This window comes from Scatophagus argus, chromosome 13, assembly GCF_020382885.2.
Source record: "Scatophagus argus isolate fScaArg1 chromosome 13, fScaArg1.pri, whole genome shotgun sequence".
In the NCBI taxonomy this organism is placed as follows: Eukaryota; Metazoa; Chordata; class Actinopteri; family Scatophagidae; genus Scatophagus; species Scatophagus argus.
The window spans coordinates 335588-363522 of record NC_058505.1 but is presented as its reverse complement, the minus strand read 5'-3'; the positions used below and the strand labels follow the sequence as shown (position 1 = coordinate 363522).

At 47.2% G+C, this 27935-nt stretch overlaps 2 protein-coding genes across 5 annotated transcripts; both read right to left on the bottom strand.

Moving 5' to 3' along the window:
- Window positions 1-2: 2 nt before the first annotated feature.
- Window positions 3-27678, bottom strand: pex5lb (peroxisomal biogenesis factor 5-like b). 4 transcript variants are annotated; one of them, XM_046409710.1, is made up of 15 exons: window positions 22220-24295; window positions 19259-19406; window positions 16975-17070; window positions 14130-14244; window positions 11567-11809; window positions 10683-10800; window positions 10475-10562; window positions 9922-10020; window positions 5779-5898; window positions 3728-3871; window positions 3483-3553; window positions 2814-3020; window positions 2447-2612; window positions 2208-2365; window positions 3-1965 (listed from the first exon to the last, which is right to left on the bottom strand). In XM_046409710.1, the coding sequence occupies exons 3-15, from the start codon at window positions 17044-17046 to the stop codon at window positions 1767-1769; spliced, it is 1800 nt and encodes a 599-aa protein (XP_046265666.1). In that variant the 5' UTR covers window positions 17047-17070; window positions 19259-19406; window positions 22220-24295; the 3' UTR covers window positions 3-1766. The 4 variants fall into 4 exon arrangements, with proteins under 4 accessions (XP_046265666.1, XP_046265667.1, XP_046265665.1 ...); XM_046409711.1 differs by lacking the exons at window positions 19259-19406; window positions 22220-24295 and adding an exon at window positions 27589-27678; XM_046409709.1 differs by lacking the exon at window positions 19259-19406.
- si:ch1073-184j22.2 (dual specificity protein phosphatase 18) lies at window positions 24303-27729 on the bottom strand. The gene is made up of 2 exons (XM_046409714.1): window positions 27589-27729; window positions 24303-27125 (listed from the first exon to the last, which is right to left on the bottom strand). The coding sequence occupies exon 2, from the start codon at window positions 27114-27116 to the stop codon at window positions 26478-26480; it is 639 nt and encodes a 212-aa protein (XP_046265670.1). The 5' UTR covers window positions 27117-27125; window positions 27589-27729; the 3' UTR covers window positions 24303-26477.
- Window positions 27730-27935: the final 206 nt, after the last annotated feature.

Sequence of the window (27935 nt, the reverse complement as noted above, 5' to 3'; positions counted from 1 at the left end):
AGTTTTTCAGGTTCTCAATGAGTTGTTTAATTTCTAAAATGTCATCAGTTTACATGTGATTATTGTCTGTACAGTCATTTACAGAAACATGAAGGTACGAAGCTGCTGATCAACCAATCACATCGCTCGAAGGAAAACTTGTCACTACTGTAACGTGAGTGTGTGTGTGTGTACACAGGTGTATACAGGCTGTGTACTTCACTCTACTGCTCAGGTGTGAAAACTTTAAACGTCTCAGACAGAACATCAGCCTTCCTGCGAATGATTCAGACACTTTGACAGTCAAACCAAACCAGAGAGAAATGTTCTAAATCTCTGACTGTGTTCCAAAACCTGCTCTGAACAGTGATTAAAGTTTGTGAAACCTCCCTTTAATCGGCAGTAACACGTGAACTGACACGTGCGTCAGCTCGCCTGCTGCTGCTTCAAGTTAGGTTCTCATCTTTTTCCTGTGGGTCAAACTGCTCTAAAGTTCTATGAAGTTAACCGCTTTAGTTTTCTGCTGCTTCCTGTGCAGGTGGTTGTTACTGTCTTCACGTCTGGTCGGATTCGGGTGAAGTGCTGAGCTGATGTTTGTTGTCAAAGTGTTTTTCCTGCTCGCTCTGAGCTCTCAGCAGTCGACTGAAGCCATCAAAGTTCACTTCTTCAGGTTCATATATTAAAATTTGGTCAGAAAACCGAAGCTGTAACAAACTCAGGAGTCGCGTTTGGTGCTGGTCGGTTGCGTCTGTCATTTGTGTGTTTTATGCATCAAGCAGACAAACTGCTTGTCAGAAGATTCACCTGAGAGTCGACAACAGGAAGGAAGTGAGAAACCAGACCGTCCGAATAAAACAACGAAGTGAAACAGGAACGTCTGACAGGACAGAAAGCCAACAGGAACAGTCGAGTTCAGACGCGTTCAGCTTGTTTCTCTGGAGCTCAGGAAGCAACACAACAGGTGACACTGACGGTCACATGACCATCAGCTTTGAGGTTTTATGGCTTTAAAGGTTTAAAGGGAAGAAGGCTCATAAAGCTCAGAGGAAAAGACGAGCGTGGATCAGAGTACCTCAGAGTACCTCAGAGTACTTCAGGTGGTGACAAAGTGCAGGTTTTAATCTCATCAGAATCAGTTGAGTCATTGTTTTATTTTGACAGTCACAGGAGTGAGAACTCTTCCTTTTCATCGTCACTGACCTCCTTCAGCTCGTTTCTCATCCAAAAAAGAAACTTATTACAAATGTTTTATTTGTTAACTCTTCCATTCTATAAGATATTAAAGACATCTGAAGGGTTAAAGGAGGTCGGAACCTTTGTGGAAGAATTCGTTTGAGTGACGTCACGTAGAGGTGAACACGGAGGAAGAGCTGAGTTCAAATCAAAGCCGAGGGGTCATGTTCAAATGCGATCAAAAATAAAAACCTTTAAAGAGTGACCGAGCAGCCCTGTGGTTTACCTGCGACGGAGCCTGTCGCCCTCACGCAGACTCCAGGTGTGCTGGTACACTGTGACATCATTGTGGGTCGCAGGTGCTACTCTGTGAAGGGGCTCTTTAACATCTGATGAACTCTGAATGGCTTTTAAGCTCTAACTTGTCAAAAGGAAATGAAAGTGCAGACAAACTGAACAAACGCAGCCTCACTGATCTCAGCGCAGATTTAGAAACTGAGTTCTGACAGGAAGCTGAAGGGTTGTGCTCTTACACTGAAAAGGTCTTTCTGTGACTGTGTGCACTGCTACCGGAGACATTTCCTCTGAAATGAACTCCATCAAACCACCTTCGGTCACACGTCACCCACATCGAAGGCCCTCATCAGCAGGTCCAGGTCCCCGATGTTGGCAGCCTGGAACAGTTCGGGTCGGTCCATCATGGAGATGGCGATTCGCAGGGCGGCCCAGATGTTAGCCGACATCTGCTGGTGGCTACAGCGCTGACTCCGCCTCTGCTGGTTCAGAGCCGTCAGGAAGTTACTGACCGCCTCCCTGCAGGAGCAAACCAGGAACAGGACCAGGACCACATCAGACCGCATCTACACTTTGGCTCTGAACGGCTCAGGGACACACTGAAACCATTCATGTTGATCAGTTAATCGACATAAAACTGATCAGTAATAATAATAATTAGAGGAAGGTGTTCATCGGACAACAACGGGTGATTTAAAGAACACCGATCATACTGTCACCACAGGTGTGCTGGCACTCCGTCTGTCCGCAGACTGTCTCACCTGTGAGCTCCCAGGTTGATGCAGCTGATTCCCAGGTTGTACCTGGACCGGATGAATCCGGGCTGCAGCTCCAGAGCTCTGGTGTACGCCTCCACTGCCTCCTCGCTGCGGTCCCCGTTGGCCAGCGTTGCTCCCAGACGGTTCCACAGCAGGTAGTCCTGAAAGACAGGAAGTTCCCTCACAGCCATGACATCATCAGTTCCCTCCAACATGTCAACACGTCACCACACGTCACTCACCTGTGGTCTGACCGACAGGGCTGCAGTGAAAGCCTCCACAGCCTTGTTGAAGTCGGAGCTCAGGTTGAACAGGACTCCCAGTCCAGTCTGTAGGTCTGGATCCACACAGTCCACATTCAGCAGAGCCGCATCCTGGAAGAGAAGCAGCACGTCCTGCAGCTCAGAGCTGCGTGCACACACACACACATACGCACACACGCACACACACACACACACACACACACACACACACTGAGGTCAACTACAACTCCCACAAATCACTGCAGCAAGAACCAGCCAATCTCAGAGCTTCAGACAGATAAATTCAGAAACGCACAGCCATGATGTCACAGGTCTGGATGCAGGGGTCTCCAAGCAGTTGTCTTACCTGGTTGGGGTGGGGGGACCCTTGCGAGGTGTGGCTGGGGAACCCTGTAGCGGGCTCCTGCTGTCTAGGACCAGGTGTTTGTATCGGGGGTTGTGGCAGATCCAGCGGCGTAGCGCGTCACAGGCTTCCTGCTGCATGCCACCGTTGGTGAAGCTGACGGCCAGCGCCATGAGAGCCGGGAGGTTGTTGGGGCGGAGCTCCAGACACCTGTAGCAGGTGAGACAGGTTAGCCTGTCACTGCTAGCAGCAGCTGAAGGATGACTGTTTCAAAACTGTGAACTTGATGTTTTCATGTCTTCATGAAGCTGAAGATCAGTTTGTTCTGGATCAGATTATTGCAAAAACATTTAAACAGTCAGAATGTCAAAGAGTACAAACTGGTTTTCAGTCAGTGTTTGATTTCAGCTACTGGGCGTCAGGTGCATATGGTTTGTTACATACACTATATAGGCAAAAGTATTGGGACACCCGAATTCAATAATAAAGAGGGTCTGTGTCCCAATACTTTTGTATATGTAATGTATTTATTTTATTTTATTCTGACAGAGAGAGAAGCAGAAGCAACCTTGACTTATTTTCTCTTACAGACAGAAGTCTTGAAACTGACTTCATGAGTTCAGGACTGTACAGAGACATGACTGTGAACACAGAGACAGCAGGACGTCTGACCTCTGCAGCGACACGATGGCGGCCTGTTCGTTCTCGTTCTCAGCCTGAGTCATCCCTAAAAGCTGCCAGGCCTGAAAACACATGAAGAAGGAGTCAGCTGAGCACTTCTTTGACAGCTTTATGGCTGAGGTCAGGTGCATAAGCTGCAAGAAACAGTCTGAGCTTTACCAAGACATACAAGACTGCAACCTAAATGTGACTGTGAGAACAGTTTGGTTTGGTCTGGGCTGTAGAGGCACGTTCACCTCAGAGTCCTGCGGGTCCTGCAGGATGGCGGCCTCCAGCAGCAGGACGGCAGCATTCAGGTCTCCCTCCCGAGCCTTCTCCTGGCCCTCGGCGAAGGCATTGGGCCAGTCTCGGTATGGGTTTTTGGAGTTGAAGTAGTAACCCTGCACGAGACATCAGACCACGTCACCTTTAATCACTGATCCTTACTGGAGCTTTTTGTTAGTGAAAATGTTAGCGAGATGAATCTTCACACAGAAGCAGAGTCTGTTCTCTCAACTTTGAAAATTAAAAACCAGCTCAGCCAGTCGTTGTTTACCAATCGCATCCGATCAACAAAGTCTGCAAACTGCCATCTCACAGAGGAGGAAGCAGAGGGTTCTGTCTGTGACCTGCCTGATATTCATCATCATTGCTTTTAATTCTTTTCAAATAGTTTCATTGCTTTAGTTTGCATTTTGATGTTGTATCCTCATTCCTTTTAAATGCGTGATGGATGCATTCAATTAAACATCTTCTTCCACTGTATGAAACTATTTCACTTGTTTTTGTGATGATATTTTTACTAATTTCCAATAAAAACTAAATTTTGATGAGCGTGAGCGCCCCCTGCAGGTCGCCTGTTCATCACAGTTAAATGAGTTGGCTCCAGTCTGTAATGTTTCTCATGAAGGAGAAGGAGCGTCTGCTGTGCCAGCAGCCATCTGTTCACTCAGCAACTCAAGGACAAAACTTGTGCAGCCGTGGACACCGAGGCAGGTCACATGACCGGCGAAGCGTACAGTGTAGGGCATTACGTCACATGAAGACAGATGCAGGTTTCACGTGAGGCAGACGTCAGCGGACCGACTGCTCTGTCATTCAAAACGTTCATCATTAGTCAAACCGTACGGAGAGACGACAGCAGGAAGACAAACTAAAGTACAGATGATGTTTAAATGGCACTCTAAGCAGCTCTTACTCTCACAGACCGTCTTCTTCTTCTTCTTCTTGGTTATTATTGCACGGATTTATTTACAGAATAAATCACTTTCTTTGTTTCATTTTCTACCGCGTCACACTTCCTGTACATGTTTCAAATTAAAAGTCTTTCAGCAGCTCAAATGATGCAATTCCTTCTGGTAAGCTCTTAATGTGAAACATCTGCAGGAAGTGTTGAATTCACTGACAGCAGCTCTGATCAGTCGGCTTTTACAGGAAATGGCCGATGGGATAAAACTAAAATCATTAAGACTTGATAATGTTGGACACATGTGAACAGATGTTTGATAATGCGTCGACATCATCCCCGTCACCACGGTGATGTAACACCTGAGCGGAGGAGGGATTACTGCAGGATTAGTGACTGGCTGATCTCAGGTCAGCGGATTAAAACTACAGATTAATGCTGACAGTAATAACAGTCATTATTTAACTCTCGTCTGAGTCAACTCACTCTTTCTTTGGAAACTGAAAAAAGAGGAGGAACATTTCATAAACATAATCAACAAGGGACACACACAGGAAGTGAAACATTTGAAAGACACAAGTGGCTTCATGTGGAGACTTCAAGATCAAGTCTGAACCCTGAAGGATCAGAAAAATGAACACTTGAACAGACATCAGCGTGATCAGAACGATCTAAAATGACAGAAACCATCTCTGGTTTTGTCTGGCTTTGGTCTTGTTCGATGTACTTTGAGTTTTTAGTTTGGCTCATGTCCCATCTGCTAACATGGAGGGGGAGGGGCTTATGAGCTGTACTGCAGCCCGCCACCAGGAGGAGCTCTCATGTCGTCCCTCTTTATATCTAGTCAGTGGTCTGAATGACTTTAAAACTGTTCAGTTACTTTTTAAAAAGTGAAGAATTTCTTCTTTCTCTGCACAAAAAATAAATAACAACAAACAAAAAGTCTGGACTGTTTTGTGACATTTTGGACTGAAGGCTGACAGATGAAGTCAGTCAGTTGTCTTACTGTGCGAAACAGATTGATGTGAGACATCCTGGGTAAAACAAGTGGGGCTGAGCCCAGTGATGGTAAGGCACACTGAGGGTTCAGAGGTTATGTGGGAACTCTGGTTGTGAACTCACCTTCTCGGCAGGTGAGACAGTGGGAGGGATTGGACCCTGGTCCTCAGACTCCTCTAGCCAGTTCCTCCGAGCCAGCTCCTCCCACTCGGCCTGCATCTTGTCCCAGAACTCTGTGTCCGACTGAAACACAACAACACGCTGAGAGGTGGACGAATGCACCGGCTCCTACATTTCCCATGATGCAGCTGGATAGCCTTCTTCATTAGAGCCTCCCTGATCAAACTGATCTAAACAGCAGCTGAGTGTTAGAGCAGCAGACTGTGAAGCTCTGTGATTGGCTGTTTGTCAGTGAAATGCACACTGGGAATTGTAGTCTCTTTCTCTCCTTCAGATATTTTTGTCTACAGGTATCTCATGGCAGCAGATAAATGTTTTGTGATCCAGACTGAGAACTCACTTGTCAGACTGCTTTCTCAGAACCGGTCTGAGGGTCAGCACAGCCCAGGAGAGTCCGCAAGGACAAGAGGAAAAGACATCTGACAGTCCTATCTGGACAACCAACCAAATCTGCAGCACTATTTTCAAGATTTCAGTTTGTGTTTACCTCAAACCACGCATGTCCAAAGTCCGGACTGGGGGCCAGTTGCGGCCCGTGATCAAATTTTTACCGGCCCGTGGCCTCTGTCATAAAATTAATAATATGTGGCCCGCCAGTAATGTTGACAGCAGTATAAAATAAATGTGTACGAAAAAAGTTATTTCACCATTTCACCAGAAGATGGCAGTAGCCCTTTGGACGCACCCTGGCCGCCTTGACCCTTGGCCTTGCGTGATCGTTTTAGCGGCTAAAACGCTAAAATTTAGCCCGACCCATTTCTGACATGGCGACTGTAACAAGAAAAAGGAAAGTTGACTGTGAGGGCCGCCGCTTCCAGGACAAGTGGAAATTGGAGTATTTTTTCACCGAAATCCGAAACAACTGCGTCTGCCTAATTTGCCAAGAGACTGTGGCTGTTTTTAAGGAATACAATATCAAGAGGCACTACCAGACGAAACATGCTAACTACGACAAGCTAACTGGAAACCAACGCGGTGAAAAGGTGAAGCAACTGGAAGCTGTTTTAACGGCACAGCAGCGCTTTTTCACAAGAGCCCGCGAGTCAAATGAAAATGCTACAAAGGCGAGCTACGAGGTGGCGACGCTGATTGCCAAGCACTGCAAACCATTCACTGAGGGTGAATTTATTAAAGACTGTGTAATGAAAACGGTCGAGAAAATTTGTCCTGCGAAGAAGCAAGAGTTTGCCAATATTTGCCTGGCTCGTAACACTGTGGTACGGAGAATTGAAGATGTTTCATTAGATATTAAGAGACAATTAGAAGCAAAAGGAACTGAGTTTGACTTTTTTTGGTTAGCCTGCGATGAAAGCACGGATGCATCCGACACCGCTCAGTTACTGATTTTTTTGAGAGGAGTGGACAATGACATGAACGTGAGTGAAGAGCTTCTGGATCTCCAGAGTCTGAAGGACCAAACAAGAGGGACAGATTTATTTGCTTCTGTTTGTTCCGCCGTAGATGACCTCAAACTGCAGTGGAATAAAGTCACTGGGATTATTACAGACGGTGCACCTGCCATGACTGGGGAGCGGAATGGATTATCAACCCTTGTCTGCAACAAAGTCAGCGAAGAAGGAGGCAGAGCTATTAAACTCCACTGTATTATTCACCAAGAAGTTCTCTGTGCCAAACATCTGAAATATGATAATGTTATGAAACCGGTGAAAAAAGCAATTAATTCTATTCGCTCCAAAGCGCCAGTTTCAGCAGTTTCAGCAGTTTCTTCTTGACATCCAGGCTGAATACGGAGATGTTTCGTATCACAGCGACGTAAGATGGCTCAGTCGGGGGTCTGCACTGCAGCGTTTCTACGCTCTCAGGGAGGAAATTGGACAGTTCTTGACAAAAAAGGGACAACCGATGCCACAACTTTCTGATCCTGTTTGGCTGGCTGATTTGGGATTTTTGGTTGACATAACGAGACATCTGAATGCGCTGCAGTGGTAAGCCAACTGTATTCACACATCAAGGCATTTCGGACCAAGCTACTACTTTTCCAAAGGCACCTGTCACAGGCGCAGCCCAATACCACACATTTCCCATCGCTGCGGGAAATTATGACCAGTCTCCCACAGAACACTATAAGTGCGCAAATGGCAAAGTACGTAGCAGACATCTCATCTCTGGCTGAGGAGTTTCAAAACCGCTTTCGGGACTTTGCAGCTATTGAAAAGGAGATCACGCTTTTTTCCTCTCCTTTCTCCGTGGACCCTGATGACGCTCCAGACCACCTGCAGCTGGAGCTCGTTGAGCTGCAGTGTGACGCCGAGTGTCGCGGTCGGCACCAACAGCTCCCTCTTGTCAACTTCTACCGCCAGCTGGATGAAGGCAGGTTCCAAGAAATGCGAACATTTGCTAAGAAAATGCTGAGCTTGTTTGGCTCCACATACTTGTGTGAGAAGACATTCTCCCTTATGAACATTAACAAGAGCCGCGTGAGGACGAGACTAAGTGACTCTCACCTGCGTGACGTCTTGCGCATCAAAACGACTGTTCTTGAGCCAGACCTGGACTACATACTGCAGTCGAGATCCCAGTATCACCCTTCACATTAGTGCAGGCAAGACATTTGTTTATTCCTGAGTTGAATAAATTTTTAAATCTCAGTTAATTGATTTTTTTTTTTGATGGTCAAAGCCACAGTTTTGAATATGCATTGATCACTGTCTTGAATTTATTTTACACTGACCATATAATAGCGAGTAATATGTAATGCTTCAGATAAACTTGGATGTCAGTAATCTCCATAAGTGTTTTTTTCCCAGACAGACTTTTTGTTCATTTTATTGTGGTCTGTGATTTTGTTAAAACTTTTTTTTTTTTTTTAAAAATGGAAAAAAATGAAGTCTGCCATTTGCAATAAATATATATAATCATAAAATAGTTCATTTGTATTTAATGTTAATGGTTCAAAGAATGTCAGGCTGAATAGTCAGCCCTCACACATTTTCAGCTTACCAAATCTGGCCCTCAAACTAACTGACACACGGAGAATCTGATCTGGGAGCAGCTGTTGTTCACAGCAGTACAGTCTGGGTTCTGGGCTCGTGGAGCAGCTGCCCTCAACAGGAGCTCAGGGCTTCAAACAGGATGGGCACACTTTTCTCTAACACAGCTGACCTCTGAGCGTGGATTAAAACACCTGCTGCTAAATTCAGAAGCTGTCAGTGGTGATGAAGAGGAGCTTTTAATCAGCGGCTCGTCAATCAGAAGAGACGCTCTGATTGGTTCACTGAGCCGGACTGACAGGATTGAAGAGCGGAACGACACGAACTCATCGACACAAGAGTCTCAAATTAAATATGTGACAGGAAAAATCTGCACTTTAATCACTGAGCTGTTAGCTCACTTCACCTCCTCCAGACTGAATCAAACCGTCAGAGAAACCGTCGTCAGCCTCATCCTCAACCCCCCTGAACCGGTCTGAACCGACCTGAACTCGGAAGAATCCCTGCGAGGTGAAACGGACAAACAGCCATTTCCTGTTTTCAAGCCAACAAAGCAGAAAATCAAGTAAACAAATAATCAATATGTCAAATGACGGTAGGATTCTCGTCCAGACGGAGCCGGGCAGCAGGTCGGCGGAGGACGTTGATCATATCTTATGTTAGTGTCAGATCTGAAAGCTGATCCTGGGTCAGCTGAGTGCACAGGAAGCACAGAGTGGATCTCTGATCAGCAGCATCCGATACCAGACACATCAAACAGTACTGAGAACATTACTGCTGAGCGAGCACAAGGCCAGTCATCATCTCCTCCATCATCATCATCATCATCATCATCATCACCACATCATCATCATCATCAACATCATCTCCATCATCATCATCTCCATCATCATCATCATCATTACCACATCATCATCATCATCAACATCAACATCAACATCATCTCCATCATCAACATCTCCATCATCATCATCATCAACATCAACATCATCTCCATAATCATCATCATCATCTCCATCATCATCATCATCATCATCATCATCATCATCATCAGAAGATAAGATGGTGATGATGACGATCTTATCTGATCGTCATCATCAAGATCACCATCATAGGTCACATGATTTGTTTGTACCTCCACAGCAGCCTTCGCTCTCACAAACTCGTCCTCCAGAGACTCCTTTCTGGACAACAGGGAACGAGTCCGTCTGCGCTGTCTGGATGCTCCACAGTCCTGACAACACACACACGCACACACACACAGAAGTACAAGGGTCAGCCGTCTGTGAGACAGAGACTAACCAACAGACACCAAAAAACAAAGACAAAGTTGTATTTAAAGAGACACTGCAGACCTGAACTAAGTGCACTGGACTTTCAATTCTCCCAGGCCCCCTGAACTACACACTCTATTCATATTAGTTTATTTATTTTATCTGTTTGTCTTGTGTTGAACTAAAACAGAAGGATGTGCTGTCTGTCTGACTGTCAGGAGTTATGAACTTTACTCAGTACTCAGTCACTGCAGTACATGTACTTCATGTACTACATGTACTTCACGTACTGCAGTACAAATATGGACTTAAAGCAGACTGCCTCAGCTTGTGGTGGAAACCAAAGCAACATTGAACTCGTCCTGCCACAGCTGACCGATGGGTTCTAACGTCAGCGGCGAGACAGCAGCCGACCTGAGAAGAAGAGGTGAAGTCGAGGTCATCGAAGCTGTGGATGTCGAAGGAGTTCTTTGTTAGAGGATCCGTTTTAAACTCTGCACACCTGAAGAACACAATGCAAAGCTGTTAGCGGCCCCTACAGGCTGCCGGGTTCATTACGGCCACAATCTGAACAAACAGCAAACAAACTGTGCTGTCATATGCCTGATGGTCCACAGCTTACCACAGCAGCTCACTGGACGAGTGGTGGGAGGTGCATCTCTTCTCGTATCTCCTGCGCCCTTCGTCCTCCATGTCCAGGTTCACTTCGTCCCATTTATCCAGAGGAGACGACAGACTGACTGTTGACACAACAACAACGGGATGCTTCAGATGTGACGAAGCAAGACTTCTGTTGTCATTGTGCTCAAACTGAACTCCATCTTCATGAAGGACCAAAACTGGCATCACCGTGTAATGAAAACACACATGAAGTCAATCTGCAGACTAATTTTGTCTCATGATCACATGTTCATCAAAGGACTGTCAAAGGAAGCACAAGTGAAAACAGGAAGTTGAATTCTCATCACAGTAAAAGCTCAGATTAAAGTCGGTATTTCACCGCTGGTTTGTACTCACGGCTGAGTCAGTCCAGAGCTTTTAGCTTGATTGTATAGGGTGCTATACAAATGAATTGAACTGAACTGAATTGAATTGATAGGATTGTGGTTTTCAACAGAACATGAAAAATACATGAATGATACACCATTTCATTATAATTTCATTATTACAATTTCAGTCTTGTGAAATGTTAAAATCATATTGAGGTGGTATGGAAAGTGAAACTGAACAAATGAATGACATGAAAATTTTGAACGTGTTTAAGAGTTTCATCATTGTAGCTGTTAGCAAACACCAAATCTCTGTGGAAGACCAGTCTGTAAACTGTTGGCTGATGCTAACATGTTATCAAACCCCACTGACACAACCTTCAGAGTGTCAGTACTTATCATCACACTTACTGTGGTGTTCCTCAGGGTTCTGTTCTCTGGCCTTTATACTTTCAGTCTGACACATTATCAGCTTGAACTGTTGTCACATGCTTCCTGTTGGTTTATTCTGCAGTACCTGAGTCCAGTGAGATCCTCTCAGGTGTTCTGGGACTGGCAGGCAGGTGCTCCACCTCAACCTGGATCAGCTCTGTCTCCTCAGGTCTTGTCCGGCGCCGAGGGCTCCTTGAGCTGCCCTTCCTCCTCAGAGGGCTCCTCCTCCGGTCCCTGTTACTGCTGCTACCGCTGCTGCCACCAGAGCTGCCCCCGCTGCCCTCCCCTGGCTCACTGAGGTCCACCAGGTCCAGAGTTGTGGACAGCACTGCAGGATGACAGGAGGTTTAATGTCCAACAGCAACAAACAGGTTTGTTGGGCACCTCCTCTCACAAAGTAACAGATGAAATACATCCTGAATCTCAGCTGTAAGTCTGACTTGATTTATTGAGATGTGCAACATCCAGATTTCTAAATTTGGGAAAAGCTGATTTGAAGTGTCTCTCATTTGTAGACATAAGCAGGGTGGACAAAATAACAGAAACTACATCCTCTAAAACGATCCTTTGGTTCAATCAACACATCTCTAAAACTGTTTGAAGATTTTTCCCAAAGATGGTGTCCACCATTTTAGGTAGTTTTTAATCACACTGATGTTTGTTCAAATGTTTGGTTGTAATTAGTTATTTGCTGCAATAAAAAGGGGCTGAAAGGTCATGCGGTCATCAAATGGCAGCCGCCGTCCATCTTTATATACAAGTGAACTCACTAACTGTTTGCATTGCAGTGATTGTCCAACACTGTTGCTGTCGACTTGTACTGTTTTGTAGTGATTCATCTGTTATTCACTGATAACACGTCCAGTACTTGATTAAAAATATGTCATGAGATCTGAATCCTCGTGTTCTAATATCTGTTATCATACATGGCAGAAGTCTTCAGCTGACCACATACTTTTGGCCATATAGTGCAGCCAACAGAAATTTTTGCATTGTACTTTATGAGAGGAGACGTCATATTTCTCTGAACACCTGCTGTCTAATTGTGCGATAAAGAAATCTGAATTGACTTTTGAAGGTGTCAGAAAGCTGCGTTCAGAGGCTGAATATGATCTGTCATGTTTATTTTCAGTAACATTAATGGATCTCAGAGTGCATCATGTGCGTCCTGAACTGGGCTGACTGTGACCTTTCAGTTTCGTCAAACTGTGAAACACGACGCCACCGTTTGATCTGCAGTGTGAGGCGGACCAGATGAAATTTCACCTGTTCAGGTATGAGAACACAGAAACAAAGAGAGCAGAGAGTTTGTTCAACACCCATAATGAACGTGAGGAGGAGGAGGACGGAGCAGGCGGGAGGAGTAGACGGGAGGAGCAGACAAGAGGAGCAGACGGGAGGAGCAGACAGGAGGAGCAGACAAGAGGAGCAGACGGGAGGAGCAGACAAGAGGAGCAGACGGGAGGAGCAGATGGGAGGACGGAGCAGACTGGAGGAGCAGACGGGAGGAGCAGATGGGAGGACAGAGCAGACAGGAGGAGCAGACGGGAGGAGCAGACGGGAGGAGCAGACAGGAGGAGCAGACGGGAGGACGGAGCAGACAAGAGGAGCAGAATGGATGAGCAGACGGGAGGAGCAGACGGGAGGACGGAGCAGACAGGAGGAGCAGACGGGAGGAGCAGACGGGAGGACGGAGCAGACAAGAGGAGCAGAATGGATGAGCAGACGGGAGGAGCAGATGGGAGGACAGAGCAGACAGGAGGAGCAGACGGGAGGAGCAGACGGGAGGACGGAGCAGACGGGAGGAGCAGACTGGAGGAGCAGACAGGAGGAGCAGACAGGAGGAGCAGACGGGAGGACAGAGCAGACAGGAGGAGCAGACGGGAGGAGCAGACGGGAGGAGCAGACGGGAGGACGGAGCAGACGGGAGGAGCAGACTGGAGGAGCAGACAGGAGGAGCAGACAGGAGGAGCAGACGGGAGGACGGAGCAGACGGGAGGAGCAGACTGGAGGAGCAGACGGGAGGACGGAGCAGGTCACTGGTGTTAATTAATGGCTGGTGTACCTGCTGAGTCGGAGGTGACAGATGGGCACAGAGGAGGACGGAGGACAACCAATGACACAAAGTTGGTGCAGGAGAAAACAGAGAAACAGGCGGAGGTCAGCGAGGAGGACGGGAGGGGAGGAGGAAGCTGCACCCAAACAAAGAGGAGCAGAGGAAAGTTTGAAGACAAAGAAGGTGACAGAAAGACGTGCAGCGGAGAAGAAGGACGGAGGACGGAGAGCAGCAGCCTGCACTGAGTCGCCTCTGGTTTCTTAGCATTCAGACAGCTTCCCTTCAGTGCCTCTACAGTCAGTCTGAACTGCTGCTCCTCCACCTCCTCATCCTTCACCAAGCAGGCCTCAGGCCCACCTATCAGAGCCGATTACACCACCTTCCTCACGTCCACCATCCTGTCTGTCAGACACATCATTTACTGTTACACCACCTGAGAGGATGGAGGGTGGGGCAGTGAGAGGAGGATGGATGCAAACAGCCACCTGAGCAGGCTGAGGGGATGAAGAGGAGGTGCTGATGGACCCCTGCTGAGCTGTGGAGGACAAGGGAGACGGAGCAGGTGAGCGGGCGATAATTAGCTGGAGTCTACCTGCTGTGTTGGAGGTGAGGGGTCGGGTGGAGGAGGCATCGCTCCGGCTCTCTGACAGGAAGTCATCGATGGAGGGACTCAGCAGGGGTCGACTCTCCTGCTGCTCCCGGACCAGCTGGAAACCAAAAACAGCAGAGTTCCAAGGAGGGTGAACACTTGGGACAGACGCTGCATCTGAACAAACGTCAGCGTGGAAGACGTCTCATGCGCAGAATAACGGCTGATAACTGCTCCAAACAGGAAATGAAATGAGTCACAAACACGAGCAGATGTTTCTAGCTCTTTGCTGTCATGTTTGTGTAAACCTGGGAAGTAGCAGAGGATCACTAATACACAGTGAGTCCTTAAAGTGAGTCATGAGCTGCTGCTGGTTTCACTGTTACAGTCTCTTAAAATGTTTAATTCATCAGCTGCTGCTGACAGGACAGAAACAAGAACAGAGGACGACCAAAAACTGCCTGAAGGACTTTTAACACAAGTGAAACCTCCTCTCCGACACTGGAATCAGCCAGAGCATCCGCACAGAAGAAACTTTAACATTCGTGGTCTTCCTGTTGATTATCTGCTAATTAATGTCTGTTTACTGTTTTACTGCCCAGTGAAAATCACTCCCATGTGCTCACACCAAACAGGACACCAAGTTCACAGCTCATGACTGTACGCAAACTCAACCCAAAGCAGGCTGAAAGGTGAAGATATTAAACTTTAGTGTGTCGGGGCCTTGCAGACTGTTGTGTGGGGAGGACCAATCAGAGCGCAGCATCTCAGCTCAGCTGCTGAGAGCTGCGAAGCTCTGGAGGAGAGCTGCTGGCAGAGCTGGAGCTTTCTGTTCTGATCCGGAGACGTTCACCAGCAGGAGGAGAGCTCACACTTTACTCTGTTAATGTTTCTCAGCCTGCAGTCTGCAGCAGCCAGCTGTAATGTAGGCTGCAGACTGGAGGGCAGGTACCCTTTGACTCGACACTGTAAAAAGAAGAGACTGCAAGGAAATAAATAACTGAAGTCTGTGATGAGCTCATTAGAGGCAACACATCCTCAGCGCTGCTGCTCACCAGCTAACAGCAAACGTACAGCAAGGTATTCTGGCTGGGCAGTAAACATGGTGCCACACTGCTGGATTCTATGTGAATTCAGATGAAGCGTACATCAAACAGACACAGAGCAGCAGTTCTTCACTCATCCATAACACTGACAGAGCAACACTGGATCTGAGGTGTTGACATCACAAAAGTAGCCTTGTTGGAGACAGGATGAGGACAGAGGACAGCCGGAGGAAGCCTTAAGCCTGCAGAAATGTTTTTTACTTCATTCCCAAAGAGGCCCTTTAAGGCAACAAAATCCTGTTAGTTTTCCCGTGGTAACTGAGAGGCATTCTGGGAAACGTAGGACAAAGCATATCGTTTAATTCACTGTTCAATCCGAGGCCTGATTTAACCTGATCACAGATCTGTGTGTGTGTGTGTGTGTGTGTGTGTGTGCCTTCCTAATCCTAATCCACACAGCCGTGTGCATCCACATGTCAACTGGAATATGCTTGTATTTAATCCTGTGAAAGAGCACCCCAGCTCCAGTGTAAAGAACATCCAGGCTCGTATCTCCAGTCAGTCTCACTTCAAGCTTCATACAGACATCCAGAAGAACATCTGGACCTCAGCTGGAAGGTCAGACAGTAAGAGAAAAAGAAACACAAAGGATGTGTAATTAAATATAATAATAACAACAGATCTTCATCACAGGCAGCTCACAGACACCCACACATCGACGTTCACCTGTGACAGGAAGTCATCATTCTCTGACGTGTCATCACTAATATCATCAGCACTGTCTGTGATCACTGATCAATATGTATTTACTGTATATGTGTATATAAGTGGAAGACTGAAGGCTGACACTGAACGAGTCAACATCTGAAATCATCAGGATGAAGTAAGAACATGGAGGAAGCTGGTAGCTGATCGACAGCGAGTCGGAGTGTGAGGCGGTTCAGACAGTCAGGAGACCGGACGACATCATGCTAACACAGCTTCAGTGCGCTGTGTGTTTCTTACTTTACTGCAAAGTATTACTGACTGATGATCCGGTTCATCTGTAAATAAAAACAGATTTAATTATTTTAAACTGAAATTGCAGGAGCGATTTTATCAGCCTTGAACAGATTCTGCAGGTCTTCCTCACACGATGGATGAAGCAGCATTTCTTTGAGCATCATAACCTCCACATCAGATCGCCGTTTAAGTTAGCATGGAGTTAAACCAGAAGCTAGCTGTTTGAAGCTCCTCCACCAGCACCATCTCCAGATGAAGATAGCTAGCTGACAATCGGCACACATTTAGCAGGCTAATAACATTTCCCATTTTTGGATTAGCCAGGAGCTGGGCGGAGTCAAGCACCGCCGAGATGGCGACGACCGGAAGCCAAGCTCTTCTGAAAGCTGTGGCTGACATCTCAAAGACCTCCTGGTTTTATATGATCTGTGTCCACAGACTACTTTAATGTTGCTACAGTCTTAAATGATGACATTAATGCATTTCTAACTGTATGGTTATCAGACTGCGGACGTTGTTGCCTGGACTAACTTTGTGAGAAACAGGCTAACACCGAGGCTAACAACGTGGCCCAGTTCTAAGCTTGGCTACTTTGTTAGCCTCTGCTACATCTCACCACCCAGTTGGTTCAGCAGTAAAATGTTACAAAACTGTTGAGAACTGAGATATAAATTTCACGCAGTTCAGAATCAATTTTTTCCCACCCAAAACGTCTGACTTCCAGGAAAACAAGCCAAAATGAGAAAGAACAAAAAGGAAAAATGTCTGAGATAACAAACAAGCGTGGTCGTCATGCCAACCTTGGTTGTCACGGTGAGGAGGGGGTTTCCTTCTGCAGATGCCTTTTTACCAGGAAGCTCCTTCAGCACCATGGCAACGACCCTTTCCCTTTTCCCCTACAACAGGCAGATCGACAGGGTTCATTCATTCAGTCACATCCTTTCAAAATAAATGTCACTTTGATTGGCTGAGTCTTTTATTTTGGAACCAAACACTTCATGAGGTTTTCATTTCCACACAACAGCTGCTGGAAGATGAAACAGTCACATGGCCAACATGCTGCCCGGCCAGGCTGTGGCTGCTGCTGCTGGGCACAATGCAAACCACCAGTTAGGTTGTACTGGTTTCACTGCGGTGTGAAAACTGGCCGTGATCACACCTTGTCAGCTTCTTTATCTACAGTATTTTAGATACAGAAGTCTGTATCCAGTTTCAGCACATGATATTTTGTCATAATAATAATTAAAGTGCTCCTGTGATAATTTGTGAGACAGTTAGGACCGTCTCAGACACCAGACACTGGACCAATCAAATGCAAGCACACGTTCCTGTTTCTCTGCTCTGTACGTCGTGATCATGTGACACAAGATAAATAAATGCTTTCCAGAGTTTGTGATGTGTATTTAAACACATTCATCTGGACCTCCTGTCTCACACACACACACACACACACACACACACACTCCCTCTGACAGAACTGAGCCCTCAGCAGCTGAGTCTGTGGTGTGAAAGAAGCTGAGAGTCCTTTAACCTTCGCCATCCTTCAGCCTGGCGTCACCCCAACACGCAGTAATAATACCACTTCTGTACTGCACAATACCATATCCAGTGAATCAAAATATTATCAAAGTGGCCAAGTGTGAATCCAAACCACAGAAGCTGCACTTTGTCTCAGTGTAGCTGCAGGGATTCAGACACAAGCCCACCATCTCGATGCCGTTTCTGTATGCAGTGATGTGGTCTACAGACAAGGACCCGGACTTATGAATCCCTTATAGCAAGACTTTAGACAGAAGAAGAGACACGGGGATACGACAGGAGTATCTACACGCAGTGATCTTGATATAATAATACATCAGGCATTTGAATGTCTAAGCAAAACCTACATTCAGACAGGAGGACACGTTCAGTGCAGCTTCTGTTCAGAAATGAGGCCAAAACCAACAAGTCACGCGTTCCGAGCTCCATTTTGTTTCCTTCCATACACGCCGCTTTTAATCCACTTCGGCCAAAAGCCTCCTGCCAGACGTCGAGGCCATTTCACAGGTAAAGCCTCACCTGTCACACACATATGAGGCAGGTGAGCTGCTGCAGGTGTGAGACTGCTCACCTGCTGAAGTTCAGTTGACAGAACAAGTCGTGACGGACGTCTGGGCTGATGGAGTGAAGTCTGCCTCAGTGAACCCAGCAGGCAGGACGCCTTTATCAATAAATCATCACCCGCAGTTTTATTATTAGACCGACTCAAAGAAAGATGAGAGTCGTGACGCAGGCGTGAGAGCAGCACCACAACATCTCCGGCTGAAGCTCCTCCACCAGGACCAGGACTGAAAGAGCCTGTCTGGTGGCTTCCTCACTCCACAGTCCCACCAGTAACATCACCTGGTTTGTATGGAAGTAAGACACATGTCAAAGATGTCACTGAGGTCACATTCACACCTGTGGTCCGGACCACAGGTGGACCACACACACACACAATCCAGATAACACAGGATCTGGTCTGGTGACCACAGCTGCTGGAAACTTTTCTACTTTTCTGTCTTTCTAACATTCTCTGTCTCTCTGTTTCCTCACACTGTCACAGTGTGTGTGTGTGTGTGTGTGTGTGTGTGTGTGTGTGTGTGTGTGTGTGTGTGTGTGTGTGTGTGTGTGTGGAGATGCTGTGTCAGACTAAAAATAACCTGCTGTTGTGCTGAGCAAACAGTCCTCCATCAGCCCAGAGTCCCAGCAGAGCTGAGCTCAACAAACAGTCGACATCGTCACAGTCAGCTGGACACAGTACAGCTACTACAGTACTGTACAGATACTACAGTACTGCCACTACAGTACTGCTACTATAGTACAGCTACTACAGTACTGTACAGATACTACAGTACTGATGCTGAGCTTGCTGTGAGTCCACTGACTCATCAGATCACGAGTCTTCGTTGCTATCTGGTCGTACGCTGAATGCGGCTCCTCCTGTCCTCGTGTCCTCCTGTCCTCCTGTCTTTGGACAAGAAGCTGGACCCTGAAGAGACGGCTCACCATAAAGCTGACATAAATGATATACAGTGTTTTTATTAAAATATTCCTGCTGCTCACCCCACATGGTCACTGACGGTTCAGATGAAAACCTGATGGGCCTTCAGTCTAACAGCAGGACTCAACGCCGTCGTCACTTCCTCCTTCTCTCTGATAACAGCAGCGACAGTCAGATGGCGCCGTCAGAGCCGCTGAGCTCCATCACCAGCTGTAACCAGGCGCATCAGTGGAGTAAAACTAAATGAAGGCGTGACAGCAGCAGCAGTCTGCTCGGCTGACGGAGGAACATTTGACCCTGCAGCTCCGCTAATTAATCTTGCATGAGAGCTTTTCCTCCTGTGCCTCACCCACACTGTAACTACAGGAGCCTGCAGGGGACACACTGACTCCAAAAGAGTAAATACAGTGCGGGTCAGGAGGACAAGAAGGAGGAAGAAGAGCTGTGATTCATTAGGAGCAAAATGACCCAACAACCACCTTGAATATCAGTGGCCGTTAAACCATCATAACCCTTCAGCAAACGTTCAGCTAACGTTCAGTTAACTCTCAGCACATCCGTCTGTCAGTCTGCCAGCTCAGCCTCATACTGAGAGAAATGAGACAAGAGGAGTTTGTCTTTCTGGACAAGTCAGAGAAGCTCGTGGACCTCTACGACCGGAAGTGAAGTCATGAACCGATGATGAGTCCAAACCTCCGTCAGCTCATCAGTCTGTAACTGGAGACACAGGAAGCTGCTCTCACATTCATCCTCAGCGATGTTGGACGTGTCCCCACCGAGCGCTCATCACATCCTCATACACAGCACTTAAGGACAGGAAGTGACATGCTGAGAGGATGACAGACGGCATCACAGGTTTGACTCAAGAGCTTCTGCACCTCCACTGAGGTGGACTGAGTCAACACAGAGGGACAGACAGAGAGACAGGGAGACAGCTATTTCACAAAATATGCCAAATGTCTAAATCTCAGTTTCTTTGTATTTTAAAGTGAAAATCTGATCATGTTTCCTTCCTGTTCATCTAAACCTGACATGTACTGATGGAGCTTTGAACCAATCACATGGTGATGTTCACACTCAGAAGGGCACCTCGGTGTGGCCCCCCTCATTGTGGTTACGGCCCTGCTGGGGTCTGACCTGGAATTTGTGAGGGATGTCACAGTCACCGGCCGACCCAGTTTCAGAAGGCGGCTCACAGACCGTCCGGTTTCAGAAGGCGGCTCACAGACCGTCCGGTTTCAGAAGGCGGCTCACAGACCGTCCGGTTTCAGAAGGGGGCTCACACACCGTCCGGTTTCAGAAGGCGGCTCACAGACCGTCCGGTTTCAGAAGGCGGCTCACAGACTGTCCGGTTTCAGAAGGCGGCTCACAGACCGTCCGGTTTCAGAAGGGGGCTCACACACCGTCCGGTTTCAGAAGGGGGCTCACAGACCATCCGGTTTCAGAAGGGGGCTCACACACCGTCCGGCTTCAGATCCGCCAGATCCCAGCCCAGTGGCAAGAGGTCCTAGCAGGGGACGCGTCCCCACACTGTACTTGACTGGTCTCGTCCTGTCTCCTCGGTGTCCCCTCAGGAGCCAAACCTTCAGGACAGAATGAAAAGCTACAGCAAACGGACATTTTGTGGCTGGGAAATTCAGGAAGAATTCGTGACTCATCAAACGACTCATCAAACTTGAATTTCCCTCAGGATCAATAAAGTATCCATCTATCTATCTATGACTTTAGAGCTGCGGAGATCAATCGACTGATCGGTTCATCTATGAAGAGAACCGCCGGGGTAATCGATCAGTCGGATCAGTCAAACGTGACGGCAGCTGAAGAAGGAATCCGAAGACGTCACTGACATAACTTTATAGACCAAACGATCAATCGGTCGATCAGCAGACCAATCGATGATGAAATCAGACGTTTTCCGTCTGAGACGATGAGACGTGGTGGAATCGAGAGGCCTGAAACAAAGCAGGCGGTCGACTCATCAAAGCCGCAGTCTGACTTTTGGCTGCGTCCGTTTCATCTGCACTTCGCTTCAGCAGATCAAAGTCGACTGCTTCTCTTCAAACGTCCAATCGGGACCAAATAAGCCGAACATCTGGGCAGCTGCTTCTCGTCCTGCCGCTCGCACTCGAGGCTTCTGTTTCCTCTCACTTCTCTGCGCTCTCGGACCTTTAGAACCTGAAATCTCAGTTCATTCGGTTCATGTTGATGCTTTGTATGAATCAGTGCAGCTCAGCTTCTGATTGGACGATGGACACCTTCCAACAAACGGACGTCTGTCAACAAGAGAACCTGATGGTCAACTTTCCACTTCCAGCTCCTTTTCTGTTTTCTCGCACCCAGGAGGATGAAAGAGGAAGAGAGACGTCCCACCGACTTCCTGGTTACCTGAACGTCACTTCATGGTCTGAATTAGGGTCAGGTTTTATCCCCAGAGGAACCGTTTGAACTTCCCTCCGTATGAGAACCTGAAACTGAGCTGAAACTGAAGGATTCAGGCTGGGAAGTTTGTATAAAAGTGACAGGACTGTGGACTACTGGACTGCCAGAACTGCTGCACAAACAGGACACCTGCATGTGGTCCAGTTCTGACAGAACTCAGTCCAGAACCCGGTCTGTGAGCCTGGAGGTCCTCATGAAGAGGTCACTGAGTGTTTTTCTGTTTGTGTGTCTTCAAAGAGGAGCAAACTGAACGAACTCAACCTTTTGTTTGCTTTTGAAGCAAAAAGCTTCGAAAACTCGTCACGGATATTTTTTCAGATTCATCAAAAAAATAATTAACATTTCAATAATGTCAGTCACACAGGAAGCAAAGAAAATTCAGCCAACACAGCAAAAGCACAGCAAACAGATCAGATTAATAATGAACACGTAGACAGACACAAGGACACAAGTCCTTTAAACGTCTTCTTCCGGTTGATTTTATGATGTCTGCTTTTAAAATCTGATTAAAACTGAATCATGAAGTCCGGTTAACGTGGGAGCGGGATGAACGTACGGCTGCTTTGAAAACAGGTAAAGCTCACCTGGACCTGGTACATGTCTCTGAGTCAGATCCGCCAGCAGTCCGCCACAGCGCGGTGTCTCTCCGGGCCTCTCAGCTCTGAAACCCGGACACAATGAAGCCGACGTCCCGCTCGGTCTCGCCTGTCCGAACGCTCCGGGATGTGGTTTTCATCTCGCTCTGCTCCGCTGGAGGGCGGGATGAAAACAAATCGAGCAGAGCCGAGCTCGTCGCGAGCTGCTCCGACGTCAAGTTATCAGAGCTAAACACAGCCACTTCCTGTAAGGATTTCACAATAAAAGCGTTGCTCATAGCCCCCACCTTGATGCGTTTAACAGAATTCAAGATGATGAAATTCAAACCTAAAAAAAGAGGAAGTTTAATATTATCTGTCTGCCCACACAACTTGGTCAATCTTATTCTCGCTTAAACTCATTTGTCCGCGATGAATTTATACCAAAAATTTCAAGTCTTACATTGTCTTCCTATTTTTTTTACGGTTTTAGTCATCATTGTTCCAAACTATATTCAACTAAAATGCACGTGTGCATTAAAGACAGAACTAACATGATGTTTAACCACTCACACATAAAGATGGCCGACACGTCTCTTCTTCCTTCCACTGTACAAAAGTGAAGCCAAAACATCCCTGATTCAAGTGCTGCCATCTTGTTCTTGTGATGTCATTTGGAGCCAGAGTCTGTGCCGTAGTGATTGGTAGGTGGAGCCACAGTATAATTTCAAATTGTTTGATCAGAGACTCAACATGAATGACAAAATGGAAGCTTAGAGAAAAATTTCTTAATGCTTAATCCTGTATGTCAGCACTTTGAATGAAAATATGTTATTCTAAATAAACGTTTTAGCTTTTTAAGTATCGTATGCTTTTATTTTGAAAGCAAAACTGCATTACTGGCAATTTTACACTTGTTGTCTACTTGACACATGAAACCGGAGGAGCACCTGAGGAGTTTAACTGAATCCTGCGGATGAAGTATTTATTTCAAACAGACACCTGATGTGTTCTCACAGGAAGTGTCAGTTAAAGTCAACAAACTGCTTCCTGACACAGAAACATGGCGACTTTTCCTGCTCCATCATACACACGGATCATCTTTGTCAGTTAAGTCACAAAATGGAGGGACGAACCCGTTCGTCTGTGTTTGTTCTGCTGAGCAAAACCTGAAGATGTCAACATCTGTTTGGAAGCTAAATGCTGTCCTGCTCAGTTTCTCATGAAAAAAAGTTTTCCCTCTGGCACGACAAGATAAATTCTGAAGTGGGTTGTCACTTATCATATGAATCAGGGTTTCCCTTTTGAGACATGTGCTCCTGAGTCCAGGTTCAGACCATCTGGAGGGTCAGATTACTGAATCAAACATCTGGGTTAAACCATTACCCACAATCCCCTCTAATGTGTGATAATCCTGCGGTGGCAGCATGATCGACCCCCAGGGAGAGTCCAGGATTCACAGGACCGACAGACACCATAAAGCCTTTCAGCAGGACGTCTCGTTAGGCCCACACGACATAGGGTCCCGTCCTGACGACCCAACAGCACTCGACTCAAAGGTCTGCTCAGCTCATCGGTTTCCTCCAGTTCGCCTCAACAGAGAGTCGAGTTCCCTGACTTCACTACAGAACAGGTGCCATATCCAGGTGACAGTGAATTTAAAAGGTGCCAAAGGCCAAAAAAGTGAATGTCATATCTCAGTTAAAGTGGCAGATAGCGTTTATCAGGGAACGCCACCACTTCAACCATCTGCTGAATCCACAAACCAAACAAGAGTTTCAAAGATCAAAGACTCAAAGTGAAAGAAACCAACAAAGAACCTTCTGAAGTACAGATGACAAGACAAGACTGACTGATTTCCCATTGGAGCTGCTGAGTTAAAGAGACCAGCAGCGCCACCTGCTGGATGAGCCACATCTGCTCCCAGGAGCTCTGAGATGAGGCCAAACACCTGGGCAAACTAACCTTCAACACATGGAACAAGATGAAGGAGAAGGTCTCCTACACTCTTGTGATTCTGAGAGCCAAACACTGTTGGTCCAAAACTCATATTGTCTGAAGACTCTGTCTCTCTCTCTCTCTCTCTCTCTCTCTGTCTCTCTCTCTCTCTCTCTCAACCCATCCGGTCCAGGCAGATGGACGTCCATCTTGATCCGGGGTCTGCTCTGAGGTTTCTGCCCTCTGAAAGTCAGTGTTTCCTCTCCACTGTGGCCAAGTGCTTGCTGAAGGGGGGATGTTGGGTTTCTGTGTTACAGTTTGATTAAAGAGTTTGGTCTCGAGCTGCTCTAACTGGAAAGTGTCATGAGATAACTTTTGTTGTGAATTGGCGCCATATAAGTCACCTGAATTGAAGACCAGAGCAGTGTGAGATGAGGAGAGGAACAGCAGCTTCCTGACAGTCCAGAAAGGATTAAATACTGGTCTGTCCTGGTCTCTGAGGGCTTTGATTCAGGACTCACAGCCGGATCAGAGTCTGGACAGAGGAAAGCTGTCATTCACCGACGCAAACCTTCACTGTATATAAACAGATGAAGATTTTACTCATGAGGATGTCTGTGATGATGATGATGATGATGACAGACAGAAGCAGGTTATTTGTAAGGTTTTGTTCCCGTGTTAATTTGACTCTTTTGGTGTTTATTCTCCATAACTGACCAGATGTGCAAACACCCACCACAAACTCTTTGTACAAATTCACCAACAACAGTCACACAGCGCAAAATGTTCACTCAGGTTCCAAAGTTCAAGTAGCACAGATGTTGTCTCTGCTTCGTTCTGAACAAACAAAACAAAAACTTATAAATTTCTGTCTAAATGAGTGGCTGTTTCAGCACCTCTCCACTTCCCAATAAAACCCAGTTATATTTACTTAAAACTGAGTTCTCCATTGGAGTGAGTCGGCCACGTTGTTTGAAAAGAGACGCCGCTTTCGTCCGGGTTCCAGACGTCGGGTTTGCTGTTGTTGTGACAGCGGAACAAGCCAATCAGAGCCACAGTCTGTTGTTTAGCTGTTACCATGAGACAGAGCCCCACAACGACGTGACGGGTGTACATGTTCGACTTTCAGAAATTAAATCGACATATTTCGTTAATTGCTGAGATGAGTGTGAAGTTAACTGCTGATAACAACATCTACAGGACTGTTGGAAAGTGTCATGAGATAAGTTTTGTTGTGATTTGGTGCTAAATAAGCTAATTGAATTGAACTAAACAAAGCTGAATTGACGTCTTTTGTCAGCGATGGTTAAGACGAAGCAGGACCAACTGAGAGACAATATAGACGAAAATCAGTCAGAGTTTATCCACAAATCAGAACAAATTAGTCCTGATGTAAAACTGCAGCTTTGTCTGATCAATGACCTCAGAGGTCAGAAGTCTGAAGGATTTCAGCCTGAATCAGAGTCGGTCCCTCTGGAAACAGAAGCTGGTTTTAAACTCCGTCAGGACCACCGCTTTTCTTCGCCTGCTCCTCTAAAATCAAAAACACTCAGTCAGCCTGAACTGAAGACAGCCTGAGTTATACAACCAACAAGGTCCCAAACCTGAAATATCCAGAGCAACAAGTGCCTGGAAACGCCCATTTTTCAGGAAATGATCAAGAAGGTGTGGACCCAAAAAGTGAAGAGTTATGGAACCACTCCAACACTGTAATGTTAAAATGTTAAAAGCAGGAAGTTTCTGAGTAGAGTCTGTCTGTGTGTCCCGCTGCGGATGGTGAACATGTTGGTGGACCAGGATTTAGTCCTCAGCACCAGTCAGTCACAGCAGCAGTTAGCAGTTGGCGGTTAGCAGTTAGCTGCCGGTCACCGATCGGTGACTGTGTCTCCATGAGGAGCCGATTATACTCTGACAGAGGAGCTTCCTGAAACCCTTGAATCCTTCTGTCAAACTCAGTGGTCACATACAGTTAATAAATTACAATCACAGCCCAGCTCTGTGAGGACGGCTTGTATTCATCAGTGGCACAAATTCCTGCTGCCAGCGTTCGCCGGAGTTAACCTGGCACAATAAGTGAGCAGATGTTCTTCTCAGCTCAGTGTTTGTTTCGTGGCAAACTGCTGTGACTGGGCTGATTTACCGGATCAGAGGTTCAGTGACCCTGGAAGTTGAGTCCATGCGGCCCACAGCGGTGCGTCCTTTGCAGAGGTGTGTGTAGAGCGGCGTGAAGGCAGGAGAGGCAGGTCGGGGTGGGGTCTGTCAGTGGTCCAGTTGCACTGTGGGTAATGTAGGCGCTGGTTACTGTATGTGTGCAGCAGTGGCTCGGTGCTCAGACTTTGATGCTGCTGGATTTGGTTCCTCTTCTTCGTTTGTTTGCTGGTGTCATCGCAGATGATTGTGACATCACTGATGTCCGGCTCATCAGCGGTGACCTGGGCACCAGCGTTAGCCGGTTTGTTTGCTGCGGTGGCGGTGGCGGTGGCAGCGTCAGAGGCCTCCGTGTCCTCGGCGTCTCTTCGACTGCTGCCACCCTGACGGTGTTTTTCCCGTACAGCCTCCGCTCGTACTGCAGCAGCTGCTCCCAGAAGCCGGCGTTCAGCCTGACGTAGGGTCGACTCTCCTGGACCCAGCGGTGCGCCTGACGAAGGGTCACTCCTCTGTAACGCATCAGGTACGCCATCACCAATGCGGGTGAGCGGCTCATACCGGCGGCGCAGTGCACCAGGGTGCCCCCTGCACGGTTGCCATGGATACGCTCAGCCACTCGGTCGAAGTGGTCCCCGAGGCGGGCGCTGGGCAGGTCAGAGACGGGAACCCGCACACACTCCACCCCCGGGTAGGCGGGGCAGGCGTGGCTGAGTGTGGCGTTGACGATCAGGGTGATGCCCTTCTGCGACACCAGTGCGGCGTTGAGGGCGGCGTCGGCCCCGCTGAGGAACAGGGTGGGGGTGATCTGAGAGAGCGACATGAGGCCAGTCTGTCAGGAAACACATGCTGGTGTTAACACATGGCTGAGGACCCGGCAGCAGCTGACCCTGAGTCAGATGTTTCAGGAGGAGATCAGTTTCTGTGTGTGTACACAGAGAAAAGATCCAGCACGCTTAGCTTAGCTTAGCACAAAGACTGGGAGCGGGGGGAAACTGCTAGCATAGCTCCATCATAACCCAACATCTTTTTGTTTTCCCTCATTCTTATTTTATTTCTGCACTTGTTCAGTACATTCATGGATGTTTCCACTTCTAATGGAGGCTAACAATAAGCTACGCTAAGCACATCCTGTCTGTCTGTTAGCATGGAACTGATGAGGTTTCACAAAAACACAACAACAGGCAGAGAAAGACCTGAGGAGTACCAGAGCACCACGTGTTTCAACAGCTCTACGATTGGTTCGCTTGGAGAGTGTGTGTGTGTGTGTGTGTGTGTGTGTGTGTGTGTGTTACCTGCTGCCTGGTCGGCTCCTGCACTTTGCTTTGGGTGGTTTGTTCTTCTGATCACCACTCGGAATGACAGCACACACACACACACACACACACACGCACGCGGGTGACACCGTAGATGGCTGCGTGTGTCCCTCAGCCAGCCAATCAACTGAAGGGTTAATTTTAGTCCAACAGCTGAAAACTCATCCTGAAGTCATGTGACTTTTACCAAAATAAGAGCTGATGACTGGTGATTGATGATTATTATAAATACGTTTCACAGGTAAAGTTAACATCTGATTTTCTCTGTAAGAAATGGTTATTGAATAGATTAAATGTTTAAAGGAGATGGGATTGTTTTATTCTGA